The 18,832-nt window shown below is 38.6% G+C and overlaps 1 protein-coding gene across 1 annotated transcript in view; it reads right to left on the reverse strand.

Annotated features, from left to right (window-relative positions):
• USH2A (usherin) overlaps window positions 1-18,832 on the reverse strand; it is a 446,098-nt gene that overhangs the window by 214,214 nt on the left and 213,052 nt on the right. Inside the window, exons 36-37 of the mRNA XM_079968364.1 lie at window positions 6,805-6,956; window positions 521-683 (exon numbers count right to left, since the gene is read on the reverse strand). Coding sequence (XP_079824490.1) covers window positions 521-683; window positions 6,805-6,956 — 315 coding nt within the window. The remainder of the gene's footprint in view (window positions 1-520; window positions 684-6,804; window positions 6,957-18,832) is intronic.

Genomic DNA, 18,832 nt, shown 5'->3' on the forward strand with positions numbered 1-18,832 from the left:
AGGTTTTGAACATTGTGGTGCACATTTGATGGTGCATGAATAGTGCTAGTCAGAGGTCCCAGCTTCTCAAGATGATTGAGGGGACCCGATACAACCTTCTGACATTGCATGTATGATGTTGCGAAGAGCCATGGGGTGAAGCCAAACACCCTCTGAACAGTGAGGGGGCTTGGCCCCCTCAAATAAAACATGGGGGGAATATTTCAGACCCTAGGATCCAGTGCCTATGATGGTAGTACAGCTCACTTCAGCAAAAATTTAAGTATCTTTGCTGAAGGCCAAACTACAAATTACAGAGAAGATCTATAAGTGACTCTACATCATGATGAACCAAAATTTTTATTCTGTCTTTAAAACAGCTAGGGCTGCACTGGTGATCCAGATTTCACTTCAATAGCAGCAGTTCCAAATGTCTTCATAAGAAAATTATTTTGCCAAAAAAACTAACAACCCCCAAGACACCAAATGTATAGCAAAACAACACTAGAACATTTCCACTGAAGTGCCAAAATGAAAATACCTTCATCAGTATAGAAGAAGCCAGTGAAAAGAACAGTGTAGCTTATCTGCCCATTTGGCTCACGAGGAGGAAGCCATTTCACTTGAACTGCTCTGGGTCCATCATTAAAGACAAATAATTCAATTGTTCCTTCAGGTGCATCTTCACTTGTACGAGCCTCTACCTGCAAATTTAATAACGCTTGTTACAGAAAAAAACTTGTGTGTTACAGAAAAAAGGGAAGCATGAGAAGAAGGAACATCTTGTTCACCCGGTACATGACAATGAAAGATTTCCAGATTGCCTCCATTCCTGTTTCCAGTGCCATGGGTCAGCACAAAGAGCATGTGTAACAACAACTGTCATCACTGAAACACAGGAAGTTGTCTAATACAACGTCAGACCTGTATGTCTGTCTAGCTCAGATGTTCTACCATAGAGCTACAGCCCTTCCCCTTGGATTCTGTGAAATGAGTACCCATCATTCTTCAGTCCCTGAATATCTTGTTTTAGTAATGAGTTCTGATTTTTAAAATTTTATATGGTTTTTATTGCACAGTTTTATATATAAAATTGTTTTAAACTGCTCAGATATTTTAATGAATATATAAATATTTTTAATATAAATATTTTAGGTTTACAGATAGAAAGCTAGATATGCATTTATCATGCATTATATTTTTTAAATTTTATTTTATCTATACAGTACTGCCCTTCATTTGAAGATTATTATAAGGAAGGGTAGGTAATTTCCCCCAGTTCTTCCCTGTTATTATCCCACTACATACATACATACATACAAACATACATACATACATAGATAATTTTATTTGTATGCTGCCTTTCTGGAGTTTAAATTGTGCTCAGGGTGGCTCACAATATAGGTAACTACAACATAACAGAAGTAGCCTTAAACAATAAATAAAACATTTAAAAATACAAAACCAAACCGAACAATTTTCACATAAATCACACTTTCCAGAAATAGAACTCTGCAAAAAAAACCTAGGTTCAGGTATTATCTGTTCTGCTCCAATAGACATTTGATTTAAAAAAAGAAAGAAAGAAATATTACAGAGAACTTCAGTAGTGCAATATTTGTAAGCATCCCTAATTATAATTTCTAGATTGCTGAGAGTGTTTGTAAGTGCCTGTCTATAGGAATTATAACAAATTTGATTGATTACAACAGACCTTCGTGCATTTGTGGCTTATTGACATGCAAATCCTATGAACTGGAACTTCCTCACCTTCCTTGTCTATGAGCTCTCCATTGGCAGAGACTAGGCAATCCATGTCAACCATTGCCAGTGCTAGCAAGACTATTGGTTCATGCAGTGCCTTTCATTATTGGCTCAGATGTGCCTAGGGGAGGGGGCCTCCCCCTTTCCCTAGTGATTGGCTTGTGCCCTGGGATAAAATCCAAGATTGCCTATATGTAAAACATAAGCTCTTCAACCTAAAACGTGTCCTGCAGCCCCAGTGCTCCTAGCATCTATGAAAAGGTCTTAAGGCTTGTGGTGATGGAGTGGGGAAGAGACAGATGCCCTGTGATGTGACTGTTGCCTTTTTGCTGCTGTGAATGAATGTCTTCTGTCAATACTATCAAACCCACCTGCCAAACAACTGAGAGCAGGTATTGTAACACCATTTTAGCGAGCAGTTTCCAAGACACTATGTGCCCTTTTTGTTCTATATCCATCGATCTTTGCACCTTAGGAGAGCTCTTGTCTGTACCCCAAAGGAACTCATCTCCCTGCCATGCTTTCTTGTAGCCACAGGTAAAAAGTTGCCAAACCTGTGGCCACCCTCTCCTCCTTCAAAAGGAAAACACAACAGAAATAGTTGCTTCATGTTTCTTGTGATCACACTTGCTGGGTTGTTTGCTTCCTGAGTATGACGTTTGGGAACTATCCACTTTCTTTCCTGCCACATGAACCTTTACCATTCCCATGTTACTTCTGCCTAATGTCTTCTGTTCCTAGTTCAAGTCCTCCTTGTCTTTCTTCCTGTTCCCAATTTTTATTTCTTCCTGTCTATATTTTTGCTTCAGGCCCCGAGACCACATTCTAGTTCCATACTTACAGTCTTGTCCAGCAGCAGCAGCCTCCAGGGAGGGACAGTGGTGTGCTTCTGGCCTCTCAACAGCTTCACTGCTGCAATTACTGGGAGGGATGAGGTGGCAGGAAGGTGTGAGCACTGTGATGGAGCCAATCTTGCACTCCTCCTGCTGCACCTCCATCACGCTGACCTTGCCCCCACCCCTTTGGCCTCCATTGCCCTCCCACTAATTTCAGCAATGTGGTTGACAAAAGGCCAGGTACATGCCACCCCTCCCCTCTAGCCCCACCCCCACCCCCGCTCCTGGCAGCATCTGATCCTCTACATCAGGCTTTGTCAACCTCGGCCCTCCAGATGTTTTGGGACTACAATTCCCATCATCCCTGACCACTGGTCCTGCTAGCTAGGGATCATGGGAGTTGTAGGCCAAAAATATTTGGAGGGCCAAGGTTGACAAAGCCTGCTCTACATAGCTACCTATGACCCTGTATCCTACAATGGCTATTTTCAGCTTTCATGTACCTACAATATGGATCACCAATGTGCTGCCTGCCTGTGATTGTCAGTATCTCCTATGGTGCCAATGAAAAGTCTCCATAAATATCGCCTCAAACATGAACAATGCATGAGAGACAGTATGTTCTTCCTGCTCAGTTTGGGTTTGCACTGGCTTGGTCTATCCATTGAACAAAGCCTCTTAAACATTCCCACATTTCACTGGAAGCCAGGACTGGACACAACTCTTTATTCTGCTCTAAACAGAGGAGTGGGGCAAAGAGCTTCCATCTATAAGTGATGGCTGCTGTTGGTATGCCTGTTTCCTATTGGTTGGGTAGGGCGGCTGAAGGAGGTTCATGCCTGTATCATTTCATTTCATAGTTCTCTCTCTCTCTTTTCTTTTAGATGCGTCAGACCTTTTTTTTTACCCCACAAAAAAAACAAAATTCCTAATGCAAAATTCATAAAATTCCAAATGCACTCACCAACCCCAAAATGTTGGCAAACCCTGATCCTAGAACACAGGTTAATGACTGCATTAAAACAGCAGAAGTTTATATATGCCTGGACTGCAGGACAGGGTGGTGGGGCTAAATATTGCTAAACCACTCAAAGATGCTGAACGTTCAAATGAAACACGACTCCACACGTAGACAGTCATCCTGAAGCCACATACTCCTGTGGAATTGTACTGAAACTGGTGTATACCAATTTCATTAGTGCTACCTTTCAAAATGTAGCAAAGGCTGCCATATGTGATAGATGTGTGACATTAATTTTCAATTATCTGTGTCTCCATAATTATTGTTTTATTATTTTACCATTAGAACAAAAAGCTTCTCAGAGTCGGAGTGTGCTTAGTAATATAAAACTGAGCTCAAGTTTCCCTCATTCTTTTCTATTGTGCACCTGCTTCATCATATTCATATTTTGTGCCTTACATAATATAAGGCACTGCAGTCCTCATAATTTTCAGCAAAATCACAATTTACCCTGTGTACTTTTAGACAATTTGGATTAAATGCCTATATGCCATTCTGCACTTGATGCATTGTACTTATAGTTATGCTTTTTCAGTACTGTATCTTAAATTGCATATTGTTTATTATGCAGGCAAGACATTAAACATAAAAATTGAGTGGACAAAAAACTTGTTTGGCTTTCTTTCAATGGCTTATAAACTGATAATTTTTCAATTAAATAAAATTTAAAAGATAAGCACAACTAACAATCAAGTAAGAACATTTAAACTGTGCTTAATATTTTTCCAAATAAGAGAACATATGACAAAATAAAGATGATGTTTCAAAATCATATGGCAATTGTATAGTATATATTAATTTATCTATCATTTTCTTAAAGTACATACTTGTAGTTTTGAGATATGTACTCTGTTTATCAGATGCGTTTTTATGATTCCCAGATGGATCAAAGTTCTAAACAGCTATGTACTTCCATAAACAGCACAGTGAAATCGGTAGAGATTCCAAATGGATAACTATTTTATATATTAAGGGTAAGTTAATTATTTCTGATTTATCCATTTCCCAGATTTTCATTAAATTTGAAATCATACACAGCTTCTCTGAAAAAACATTAAGCCAACGTATTATGCAACAGCAATACATAAAAAACTAATTAAAATCTGCTACCTTCAAAAATCTGCTTCTTTGAGGTGCTTGCGTTGCAAAGCATCTCTTCAATCGATTAGGGCACATTAAATAAAAGATCAGCAACAAAAATAGCTGGAAGGATAATATCAGTTTACCACAGGGAGATGTCCCTGCTTCTATTTAAAGTTCTCAATGAGCTAAATATATATTTCTAAACCAAGTGTTGGATATAAATGGTAATGGTGGGAAAAATCTTTCAGAAAATCAAATGAAGATGTGTTGCTTTAACTTCCTGGCAGCATTTAGGTGAGTTGCTCTCTAAATAAAGACATTGCATTTCAATTCTTGTGATTGGAGATGGATCACTGGCTCAGGAAAATAGTTTGCATTCTGAGCAGGCGATACAGATAAGTATTAGGTCGACTCTAAACCCCTACTTTGAATTGCACTGAAAGTCAGGGCCGAGTTTCTGCTTTAATGAAGTGCAGTTGCTTACTAGTTTCTTTCAGAACACGGCGGAATATTTTGAGACTATTGCAATTCTGTACAAGTAAAATATACTGTGAGCAGCAAGTGCAATGCTACCATCTGAAATGCTTAGTATTACTATCTGTGCATTAAATTAGAGAGAAGTGATTCAGTATTAACGCCAACTCACTGGAACCAGGACCCCTTAAACAAAACAAAAAAAAGTTTAAGGGAAAGGTTCAAGCAGCACTGCTGTTGCTGTGCAACCTCTGTGCATTTGAATAGCGGTTGTGTGGGAGCCCCACACAAATCCTACAGAGATGAATGGAGTTTGAACAGCAGCAGCTGCACGAGTCTTTGGTGCACTGTTCCCTAAATTTCCAGGATATTTTTTTTAAAAAAAATGAGTAGAAAAATTGGCAAAAAGCCACTCATGCTTTTAAGAGTAAATATCCATCAACCCCGTCCAAGCTATAAAATGTTTAATGGTAATAAAGTCTACAATCCTGTTCTACAGATGGATGATGTTACTAGCATTTTAAAGCAATGAATCTTGGGAAGAAAAAGGGAAATGTGATCAAAAATCAAAATAAAAATTTCAGTCCTGGTGTCCTTTTTTTTAAAAAATGTAATCTTCGTACGGTGAAGCTAATATTACAAAGTGAGAGCCTGTTAAGGAAAACTTTGCCAGAAATGCTAGAGTATGTATTTCAGTGGGGTTTTATTCTTGAATAAAAGCTTGGGTGGGGAGGGGAGCTTTTCTTCCCATATTTTACTGCAAAGTGCAAGTTCAATTTTAACAAGATTAAACCTCATAAAGACAGACGGTATGTTGTTTTTGACACAACACCGTGTCATTCTGGAATGTTCTTATTAGAGTCAGAAGCAAGATCACCAAAGAATGTGATTATTTCTTATGCTAGAAAACACTGATATTATTAAATAACTTCTGGTGCTTTTATTTTTAGATTTATATAATTAAAAATACTTATTAGGGGAGCACAAAGTGGTTACAGAACCAAAGAGCTGTCAATATTAGATAATAAAGTAGATGTCATTTAAACCTCCAACTTATTATTTCAGTACTAAGAGTTATACATTTCTAAAATTCTCAGTATGTTACTTGCTGCTGCATCACATTCAGAAATGCATACCCTTTAATCCTACATCCATACCTTTTTCAGAACAACATACCATATTAGGCATTGATGTTGATAATATGCTGTTTAATGTGGTTTGGTCTTCTACAAACTTTATATTATCTTCAAACTTTTATGTTGAGGCAGAGGCTAGAATTTTTTTATTCATTACTAGAATAGCAATTTTTCTTTTAATTGCATCCTTATAAATCAGATTAAACCACATTTGCACCTCTTAAACATATTAACTTCTTTTAATTTTAATAATATGCGTTTCACTCTACATTCTGCCCCTCCCCTTTCCACACTCCCTGTCTCAGTCTTTACTGTATCTATATGATATTTTGGAACAGTGCCTAGTGGTGACCTATTCCAATCCTTTGCAGCTTTTAATGGCATTTTTTATAAAATGTCACATTTTGCCAGATGGGTTAGTACTGACCAGTGTGAATCATCACCATTTAGTCTGATATTCGCTGCCATCTGACATTTATTACATTCTCAGAATGTAAATTGAAGTACTCACCAGTGGGCCTAGCGCACAGCCTTTTGCAGTACATGCCTGAACTCTGAAGGAATGTAGACTCCAAGGAGAAAGTCCAGAAGTAAAATAACTGAGCTGGGAAGAATTCTGTACAAGAATGCCATCCATGTACAATGCATAGCTAGTGATAAATCCTATTTAAACAAACAAAAACAAAGAGAAACTTAAAAGGCTTTATTTAAAAGATCATAACAAGTAAGAGGGAGGAAAGCAACAGTCTTTTAATAGAACTTCAAGGCAGTACATGCTCTCATCTCCACGGGTTCCAAAATAGAGGCAGCAACATACATGTGCCACCAAAACAAATCTCTATGTAAAACACGAGAAGTCCAATGAAGCAGTACTGACCCCATCTCGTTAAAAAGTAAAATTAAAGCGCTCCAAAGAAAGTAGACCTTAATAGACTTGCTTCTTAATAGACCTGTTTCTGAAGTGTAAGTCAAAGCAATCGAGCTGGGAAAGTTGAGGCAATTCCGTTTCACGGCCCCACTCTGCATGCAAATGCATGTGTGGATTAAAACAAGGACACTGAAGATATATAGCGACCATTTAGAATCCTAACACCTTCAGACCTAGAAAAACTAGTGATCCATATTTTAAACATACTGCTGTAGTACGAGTCAAAAGACAATTCCTTTATCCATCTCTTGACCTTGGCCCCTCCTCTGCAATGTTAATTTTTGCTGTTGTTCTTAAAATTAAGACAAATACGAATGTTTAAATAAATTGCTATTAACTGAGACATTACTTCGGAATTGCAGACCTGGAAGGAAAGGGGTGCTGACTGGCAGAAATGACTGGCAGAATCCGTGACCAAGAGAAAGAGACGGTGGAGGAAGACTGGAAGAAGTTCAAAGCTTATCTTAAGAATTGTTACAATATTGATCAGTGTTAAAATGTCAAGGGGAAGGAAGATGCAGAATTACAGCTGAAAATGTTTGATGACTTAAGGTGAAATTGAGAAATTTAATAAATTTAAATTTAATTGGCGAAAAGGGTTGCTGAAAAACTGTAAAATAAGGATGCAAAAAGGGTGAGGTATGGGGAAGTCCGAGAAAGGAGGTTTATGAAAATGAGGTTAAGAATTTATATTTGTGTGTTTGTTTGTATTTGTTGATGTCTTTATGTTGTTGCTGTTGTTTTGTTTTAAAAATTGGAAAACTAATAAAAATTATTATAAAAAAAAAAGGAAAGGGGTGCTATGGGTTCAGTTAGCTACCGTATTTTTCGCTCTATAAGATGCACCAGACCATAAGACGCACATAGTTTTTGGAGGAGGAAAACAAGAAAAAAAATATTCTGAATCCCAGAATCCCAGAACAGCAAGAGGAATCGAACAGCCGCGCAAAGCCTTTTCAGGGCAGGGGGAGCGTTCTTCCCGCTGCCCTGAAAAGGCTTTGTGTTGCTATCCCAGAAGCCAGAACAGCCAGAAGGATCGCTGCACAGCGAAAGCAGCAATCCCTCTGGCTGTTCTGGCTTCTGGGATAGCCGCGCAGCCTGCATTTGCTCCATAAGACGCGCACACATTTCCCCTTACTTTTTAGGAGGGGAAAAGTGTGTCTTATAGAGCAAAAAATACAATAATTTGTATTGCACCTGGTAAGCAGAGGTGAGTTTTCTTTCGTTGCCATACAGCAACTAAAAGGAAGTTTTCTCTAATGATGGAGTTAAGACAGAGATGGGGAATTGGATTCAACCCGGTGAGTCAGTTCCTTATCTTCCCCATCACCTTCCGCCCAAGTTTGACAGCTGGGAGGGGCCTGTTTTGTAATACCATTTAGCAATGATCTCTTGCTGTGTTTTCCGTTTTGACCAAGCCACACTTAGATGCCCTAAATGTAGTGTTATATATGACATTAGGTAAAGATGTGGGCAGGCCAAAAGTATTGTGCTAAATGTGGGTCTACTCTTTAGCCACAGATGAAGTAAAGCTAGAACCACTCTTAGCCCTGCTTCCCCAAAAATATACCATGGGGGGTGCATGCTGATTTTCTGCTGATTTTGGAGTTGGACAGGAGACTTTCAGTGACACTGGGTGGGTGGAGTTCAGAACTTACATTGCTTAACTTTACGTTTATGTTGATTCTCTTATCACCAGGCTGAGCACTGCTTTCCTTTTGGGTGAAGACAAAGACACATTAGGTGTTGAGCAGTTTTGCCTTCTCTCTGTCACCCAATAGCATTTCTCTGCCTTTTCCATGCAGAGGACCTACAACTTGCTTGCTCTTCCTCTTGCTTTAAACATAGCCAAAGAAACCTTTTATTATTATTTTTAACCTTTCTTGTGAGCCTGAGCTCATTCTGAGCTTTGGCCTGCCTGACATTCACCCTGCAATGGTTGGCTACTCATGTATACTCCTCTGCGATTTCCCCTTTCTTATACATGCCCTTATTAAATCTCAGCTCATCTGTAAGCACCTTATGCAGCCACACTGGTTTCTTTAGATGCCTCCCACTTTTCTTTCTTGTTGGAATTGTCTGCATTTGGGCCTTCAATATTTCACCTTTAAGGAACTCCCAACCATCTTGGACTCACTTCTCTCTGAGTATTTCTGACCATGGGATCTCACCCAGTAGCTCTTTAAGCTTTTTGAAGTTGGCCTTCTTAAAGTCCAGAGTGCAGTTTTCCTTGCCTCTGTATCAGGAAACCCAGGAGGGACCAGGTCCAAGATGGCAGCAGAGACATTCACAATCCCAAGGGTTTCTGCTCCAATTGAAATCTTAATGGCATTTTCATTTGGGTGGGGACCAACTTCCAGACTATAGAGAATGCCAGGCATTAGATAATTTGGTCCATAGAGATGTAAGAGTACAATATTTCCCACTATCTGCCTAGTGATACTGTCATTCAAATTGTAGTTTCCAAATGGAACTGAGAGCTTTCTGCTTCTCTATTATTTTTTTATCTGTATGTAAAAATTCTTCAAATGATCCCAGGGATATCACATCCACATTATAGTTAACATTAGAAAGAGAATCCATACCATTGCCATTATCACTGAAATTACATGGTAGTTAGCAAATAATTGGTCTCCTGACCCCCTAACCCTCTGTTGCCTTTACCCTGATATCTAAATCAACCCAATGTTCTGCACATCCAAGGGGAACATTGTTAGTGCTCTGTATGGAAGTTGTAAAATGCACCACAGGACTGCCTATAATGGAACTGTGAATGTAATTAATGGGCTGTAGAACTTATCATAGGTTTTGTCTTCTGTACTTGGAAATAAGCTGCTTTTTACAGTTAGTTTAAATGTCAACTTCAATTATAAACATTTTATTCTTTTTGCCTGTTCAAGTCAGGACAGTGTTTCCTTCACAAATGCACAGCTTCTTATATAGTACTTCCATCCTTTGCAGCAGCATGTTTTGGTTGCAAATCTCAATAAGCAATGAATTTCAGCTTTTTGGACTTCCGGTCGGCGCCAGCGCTTAATGGCGGTCCGAGCCTCGAGCTCCGAGGCAGGACTGCTCCGTTAGTTCGGGTCTTACCCGCTACGGCAAGCGGGGGACCCCTAAAATCACAGGCGCGGAGCCTGTGAACAAAGGAGATTCGGTGGGCACCTTTTGCGCCCCCCGGTACTGTGAGGGAGCCTTTTTAAAGGCTTCGGAGCGGCATCGGGGTAAGCGCGGTGCTGAGAGTCGTCACCCAGCTAGCGGAGTGAAGCCGCGTCGCCATGAGCGGAGAGCGCCGATTCCTTCCTGCAATTGGAATTTGACCACAACACCCGTGAGTAAGATTGGAAAAGTAACGGGACTTTTAAAAAAATAAAATTGGCTGAAAACGGGAAAGGCAAAAATTAAGGAAGTCTGCCTCCCCGGAACTGCAGAAGGAATAAAGCAACGAAAATCAAGCTGCACTTAAAGGGAACCTTTCTAATTTTTTTAAGCTGTCAAACTGACATCGGACTTAAAACCTCCCCCCAGACTGGCAGGAGAAGGGGGGAAGGGATTGGAACGTTGTTATCTGCTGGAAAATTAATGGAAAATTAAGAACTTCCATTGCCAAATCCCCTGGGGTCGGGCTGCCCAAACAAGACACCTGGGACGTGGTCTGTCAAACTCTGAGAAGTGGGGACTTGTTTGCAAAAAAGTTATCGGACCTTAGATGTACTTTGTTGCATTTTGGCCATATAGAAAAATAGAGACTTTACAATTTGGATATTGGAAACTTTTGGCTACTGTTGTATTCCCTTGCTTCTTTGTTGTTTTTCCATCTTTGCCATTTGGATACAATTGAATGCTCCCTCTAGAGGGCTCTATCTGAAACTGTTGCACTTGAAAAAGTAACAGTGGGATTTTCCACTTGGGAATCAACTCTGTGAGAACGACCTTGAGGATATGAGTGCCCCTACAGATGAGATAGTAACAAGGCAGAAATCAAAACAAGCTCACAAGAAAAGGGCCTCTATATCAGGAACTGCAGCTGTGCAGGAAAAAACACCAGCTTCTATGGATCCTATGACTCAGGCTCTACTTAAAATAAATCAATCCCTGGAAGCATTGACAAAACTTTCGACAGAGAACTCTAAAAAATTAACAGAGTTGACAACAAGGTTGGATGTGAATACGGCTAGTGTCGCATCGAACACAGATTCTATAAATAGATTAATCCAGGAAAATTCAGAAACACGAAAGATTGCAGAAAGTGCAAAAATAACAGCTGAAGAGACAAGGGAAAAATTTGGGCCTATTGTTAAAAAAGTGAATGAGCATGATGCAGCCCTCTCCTTACTGGAACTTCAACGTAAAGAGAAGAATTTAAAATTTAGATTGGTGCCTGAAGTGGAAGGGGACAACCTTGTGAAATTTCTCACAGAGAACATTATAACTTTTTGGCGGGAAGAATGGGAGGAAGATGAGGAACTTGAGATAATTTCAGCCTTTCGACTGGGCAGAAGGCAGGATAAAAAACCAAGGGATTGCTTAATTACATTGAGATCAAAAGAAGAAAGAGATAGAATACTGAATTTGCATTACCAAAAGGCATTGGTGATCCAAAATTGTCAGATACAGATTTTTAAGGACATTCCTAAATACATTTTAGAGGTGAGAACATATTACAAGAGTTTAGTAGACCTGCTGAAGAAAAACACCATACCATTCAGATGGGAATTTCCACAAGGATTGTCCTTTAACTTCAATGGAAGGAAGATTAAAATAAAAACAATTCAGGACAAAGAACTATTTCTAGAGAAGTATCTGGAGGATTTGCAGAAAGGAACCGTGGAGGAGAGGGAACCACCCGATATAGCAAATCTGTCATTTGGACTTTCACTACCACCATCGGAGGAAGAGCAGAAACTTGGAGCAGTTGGAGGAACAGCTACCTAAATACAAAATGTCTCTGCAACTCCTTAGTTGGAACTGTAATGGTTTGAACCTTCCTCGGAAAAGAAGACAGGTCTTTCACATTTTGAAGAAAGAACAATTAGACATAATATGTTTGCAAGAAACCCATATTGCCAGGATACACAGGAAATTACTAATAAATAAGAGACTCGGTCAAGAATTCATCTCATCAGACAAAGTAAAGAAAAGAGGTGTGGTGATTTATGCAAAGGAAAAGTTGGCCCCAAAATTAATATTTAAAGATGAACAAGGAAGATACCTGGCAATTGAAATACAAATTCAAGGAGAAAAGATATTAATTGTGGGAGTTTATGCCCCAAATGAAGGGAAGGCCGAATTCTTTAGGAAGTTGCATGAGACATTAGTTGACTTTTTAGACTATAAAATCCTAATGATGGGAGACATGAACGGAGTTGTTTCAACAAACATGGATAAAGCACAGAGACAAGTGATTTCAAAAGAAGGGAGACTACCAAAGATCTTTTTCGAAATGACTGAAACTATGGACTTGATTGATATTTGGAGAATAAAGAATCCTCTAGAGAGAGAGGGAACCTTCTTCTCTGAAGCAAAAATGACATGGACAAGAATAGACCAAATTTGGATTTCTAGTAGTCTGGCGTCAAGAACAAAAAAAGTAGAAATCTGCCCAAAAACGTGCTCCGACCATAATGCGGTCAAGATGGAGATGAAACTAACAACAACTGGTTCCTTTAGATGGAGAATGAATGACACCCTATTCAAGGATGAAGAGATCCATAAGAAGGCCCTTAAAACATTAAAAGATTATTTTGAGATCAACAGGAAAACAGATGTGGAAAAAAGAATAATCTGGGACGCAAGCAAAGCCGTGATGCGAGGTTTCCTAATTCAACAAAATTCTATTAAGAGGAAGCAACAAAATGAAAAGAAGGAAAGAATTTTAGAAAAAATAAAAGAAGGAGAGAAGAAGTTGAGGTCTAAACCAAAGTCTCATGAGATTTTGAGAGAAATAAAGTTTCATCAGATGCAATACATGGAACTTATGAACCAACAAATAGAATGGAAGATAAAGCAAATGAGACAAAAAACTTTTGAGTCAGCGGATAAATGTGGGAAACTTCTGTCATGGCAATTGAAAAAAAGGCAGAAAATGAACACGGTAACAAGTTTAGAAATGGATGGAAAGATTATCCACAAACCCAACGAGATTAACAATTGTTTTCAAAGCTTTTTTAAGAAATTGTACGCACAAGGGCCAACCAACGAGCAAGAAATAGAAGAATTCATCAGAAAATACGGTTTACCAAAAATCTCAGAACAAAGTAAAAGGATCTTAAATGAGGAAATAACAGAACAAGAAATAGAGGGTGCCATTCAAAATATGAAATTGGGAAAATCACCAGGACCAGATGGCCTGACGGCCAAATACTACAAATTGCTGAAAGAATGGCTGATACAACCATTGAAGGAAGTTTGCAATGAAATTTTAAAGGGGAAAAAGGCACCTGAATCGTGGAAAGAGGCTTTCATCTCACTTATACCGAAAACAGAGACTGAGAAGAACCAAGTTAAAAACTACCGCCCTATATCTTTACTTAATGTGGATTACAAAATTTTTGCAGACATTTTGGCAAAAAGATTGAAAAGAGTGTTGGCAGATGAGATTCATAAGGACCAAACAGGCTTTCTCCCAGGTAGACATATGTCAGACAATGTGAGGAACATTATAGACATTTTGGAGCTGCTGGACGTTGACATTAACAGGAAAGCAGTTTTGATTTTTGTGGACGCGGAGAAAGCCTTTGACAACATTTGTTGGACTTTTATGAAAAAGAATCTCCAAGGGATGGGGGTAGGACAAGGTTTTGAAAACGGTATAGGTGCAATATACTCTCAACAAAAGGCCAAATTAATTGTAAATAACGTGGTAACAGAAGAAATACCTATAGAAAAAGGTACACGACAGGGCTGCCCAATATCCCCTTTGCTTTTTATATCGGTCCTGGAGGTTTTGTTAAACATGATTAGAAAGGACCAGTTGGTTAAAGGAGTTCAGGTCGGAGTTAGACATTATAAATTAAGAGCATTTGCAGATGACCTAGTATTGACTTTGCAACAGCCAGACACTAGTACTAAAAGAGTATTAGAATTAATTGAAACATTTGGTCGAGTAGCAGGTTTTAAATTGAACAGACAAAAAACGAAAGTGTTGGAAAAAAATTTAACAATGGAAGAAAGAGAGAGTTTCCAGAATGAAACAGGTTTGGAAATTACAAAAAGGGTAAAATACCTGGGGGTAAACTTAACATCCAAGAATGTGAATTTATTTAAGGATAATTATGAAAAATGTTGGTCAGAAGTTAAAAAGGATTTGGAAATATGGTCAAGGCTGAAACTTTCCTTGTTAGGCCGAATTGCTACCATTAAGATGAATGTATTGCCTAGAATGCTGTTTTTATTCCAGACGCTGCAGATTGTGGACAAGATGGATTGTTTCAAGAAGTGGCAGAAAGATATATCAAAATTTGTCTGGCAGGGCAAAAAGCCCAGAATTAAATTTAAGATTTTAACTGATGCAAAGGATAGAGGGGGGTTTGCCCTGCCGGACTTAAGACTCTACTATGAATCAGCAGCTTTCTGCTGGTTGAAACACTGGCTACTTCTTGAGAATACTGACATTTTGGATCTGGAAGGGTATGACAATAGTTTTGGTTGGCATGCATATTTATGGTACGACAAGGTAAAGGTGTATAAAAGTTTTAAAAACCATATTGTAAGGAAAGCATTGTATAACGTTTGGATTAGATACAAAGATTTGTTGGAAAGTAAAACCCCTAGGTGGGTGTCACCAATGGAAGCTAGGGAAGTAAAAAAGCTTAATATGGATTCTAAATGGCCAAAATATCATGAGATTATAGAATACGATGGTGAAAGGGTGAAACTTCAGAGTTATGAGAAACTAAAACCTAAGGTTCGAGATTGGTTGCATTACCATCAGATAAATGAGACGTTTAAACAGGACAGGAAAATAGGATTTCAGAAAGAGAAGTCAAAATTAGAAACAGAATTGTTGGAACCCAATACTAAGAATTTATCAAGAATGTATAACTTGCTGTTAAAATGGAATACACAGGATGAAACGGTGAAATCAGCTATGATTAAATGGGCACAAGACATAGGTCATGATATTATGTTTGCTGACTGGGAACAGTTATGGACCACCGGTATTAAATTTACTGCATGTAATGCTTTAAAAGAAAATATTATGAAAATGATCTACCGGTGGTACATGACCCCAGTCAAGCTTGCAAAAATTTATCATTTGCCTAATAATAAGTGTTGGAAATGTAATGAGACTGAAGGCACTTTTTACCACCTTTGGTGGACCTGCCCAAAGGTTAAAGCTTTCTGGGAAATGATCTATAATGAAATTAAGAAGGTTCTTAAGTGGACTTTTCCTAAGAAACCAGAGGCTTTCCTCTTGGGCATGGTGGGCCAAGTGGTGTTAAGGAAGGATAGGACATTCTTTATGTATGCCACTACAGCAGCAAGAATTCTACTGGCAAAGTATTGGAAGACGCAAGAACTACCTACTCTGGAAGAATGGCAAACAAAGGTGATTGACTTTATGGGACTGGCTGAGATGACGGGCAGAATCCGGGACCAGGGGAAAGAGACAGTGGAAGAGGACTGGAAGAACTTCAAGATATATCTTAAAAATAATTGTAAAATTGAGGAATGTTAAGATGTCAGGGGGTAAGAAGTAAAGAATTGCAGCAGTAAACAAAAAAAAAAAACTTAAGAAATATTTATGAAAAAGAACTAAGACAATGGACTTAAGGGTTGCTAAAGAATTTTAAACAAGGATGCAGGGATAGGGAGGTATGGGGAAGTCAAAGAAAAAAGATTATGAATTGATGATTATGAAGTAATACTGTGTTACATTGCTCTTCATTTTATGTGTGGAAAATTAATAAAAATCATTAAAAAAAAAAAAAAAAAAAAAAAGAATTTCAGCTTTTTGGAGCTACTGTGAATTGATATGTTCTTATAGGTACCCTGAAAAGCTATTCCATATTTTGCTCACGGAAATAATGAAGACATAGATTTGTTGGGCAACTCCTCCCCATGACACACACATACACATGTGGCTCACTAGTGTCTAGAATCACACAAACATATATTCATGAGCTGTTATCACCCAACTGACCATTCATATGACCTGAAACCTGTTTCAGGCAGGAGGAGACAGTGGATGTATCATTCTCCTAGCCCAAATACATGTACTGCAGGTGATGGGGGAAGCATGCACCAGACTGGGGTGGGGCATGGTGGTACCAAACTGTAAATGTTTCAGGTCAAATATCTGCAAAGTTTAGCCTGCCAAATAGTATCGTGAACCTGTATATACAGTCATACCTCGGGTTGCGAACACTGCGGGTTGCGCGTTTTCGGGTTACGGACTGCTCCGAGCCTGGAAGTACTGGAATGGTTCACTTCCAGTTTTCGGTGCTTTGCGCATGTGCAGAAGTGCCAAATTGCATCATGTGCGTGCGCAGACACGGCACTGCGGGTTGCAAACGTGCCTCCCACACAGATCGCATTCAAACCCAAGGTATGACTGTATTGGCCAGGGTAACACAATTACAAAACGCTTTGAGCTGCACTTTGGGAGATGGCAAACTGTCCTAGCTGCAGCCTCTCATGTCACATTAAGTGCAACTCCAGGGGGTCATCTGGCCATTGTATGGGTTTCGTGGCTGCAGAAGACTGTCGGAACTGTGAAACTCCTCAGGGCCTATATTGCTCTTTGGGTGCTGGCCGTTCAAAATGCATTTGCACCTAGGTGCATTGGTAGTCATCTACTGGACATAAAGACCTAACAGGTAAAAGAGTACATTTGATAGTTGATAAATTTAGCTATTTGATACCTCTGTGTATGAGTAGCTACAGGGTATTGCAGTCATCAATTTATGTGGACCCATTGGGATTGTAAGAGTAGGGAATACCATGTTCTGCTGTCACTACAAAATCACCTATAATCTTGACTAGGTTTCAATATAAGACCTAGAATCTTTCATAACGGACAATTTATTACACCTATAAAGTTATTGTAAAGATGTAAAGATACATCACACAAAACAGCTAGAACTGAAATTATAACTTTGCCTTGTTTCCAAGAATGAGTTCCAACTTGTTGTAGACTTAACAATTGTGTATTCCTGTTATCACTACTATTCAGCATAAATACTGAAGATAATTATACGAATCTTAACAAAGCACTTGAAAATATTAAACCTGATTCTGATACCAATTTGAAAATTCAGTATACTCAACATTGAAGGAGGACTGGCCACCTTTTGAGTTTTGTATTTGGTGATTTAAAGAACAAACAAACAACAGTTGCTCACACCAGATTCTGCATTTTCTGCACTTGTAATGTGAATGGAAAATACATATTGTCTAAAATATGTATTTCTTATCATTTATGTCCTGCAATAAAATGTTCACAAGTGACACATTCCTGACTTAATTTCTCCAAACTATTTTGTAGCAGGGATTTGATCACATACATGTAAATGTAAGTTTGTGAAATTAATGTGGATTAAAGCATCCTGGCACAACAAACCCACTTTTTGCACTAAGCAAAATGATGATGAAATTGCACTAGAAAGTGTGGGATAATGATAAATTCATAGGAAGTCTATCTTTCTTTACAGTATCTTACAGCCATCTTTGCATATATGTCTCTTCAAGTTCTCTCCATCGCTTTCTGTTGTTTGCTTCTTGCTTCCATTTAACCTCTACACAAACAAATCAGAATAAATGCTCAATAAAGAGCGGGCATTTATATAACCTCCATGCAAGCTTTGTGCAAACAAATCAGGACGAATGCTTAATAAACAGGTCATCTGGAAGCAACCTAAGAGGCATTCCTGGTGTACCATGTTTAAAACAACAATAAATGGTTTAATGGCTATGGAAATAGTCCTAGGCAATGATTCACAGAACAAATAATAATAGTGACATATCCCATCGTCCACACTCAGTGCTGTGCATATCTGAGAGCAAGCTTCTTGTTAAAATTCCTAATTGCTTACAAATTATTCTGAAATAATCAACAGTGCTATGTTGAAGGCAGATTAGCTGCAAACTTAAATTAACTGACAGATTACAATAGTTATTTATAACTCTTAGTCTATCAAAGACCTCGTTAATAGTGTCTTGTACTCAAATTGATTTCTTAGTGTAATTTTTATATAAATCTTAAGGATGCAGGGGGAATGCTAGGAGACCAAATATTCATTTGGTACTTTTAAAAATTGTACTTTTAAAAAATCTGTTATTTTTAAAGTAGCAGCAAGTATCTGCAAATAAGACTGCCACATGTTTACGGGCCTTGTTCATGTACCAGAATTGAGCAGGTGAAGCATTCTCCACAATTTACCTCTATACCAGGGAAAAGTTTCACCTGCTAAAATTCAGTTGCTCAAAAAGCCATTGGCCCAGAGTCACTAAGAAAGGTGACAATTCTGGCTACAGTAATTGTGATTATTTATTTAGAATGGAAAGCTTTGACCAAGTCAGCTTTTATCACCCTGCAGCAGTTGGACATTCTTGTAAATTACATTTTAACCCTCCTTCTCCTCCATGTACCCCACCCTATTTTATCCTA

The sequence above is a fragment of the Podarcis cretensis genome (assembly GCF_951804945.1).
Source record: "Podarcis cretensis genome assembly, chromosome: 3".
Taxonomy (NCBI): domain Eukaryota; kingdom Metazoa; phylum Chordata; class Lepidosauria; order Squamata; family Lacertidae; genus Podarcis; species Podarcis cretensis.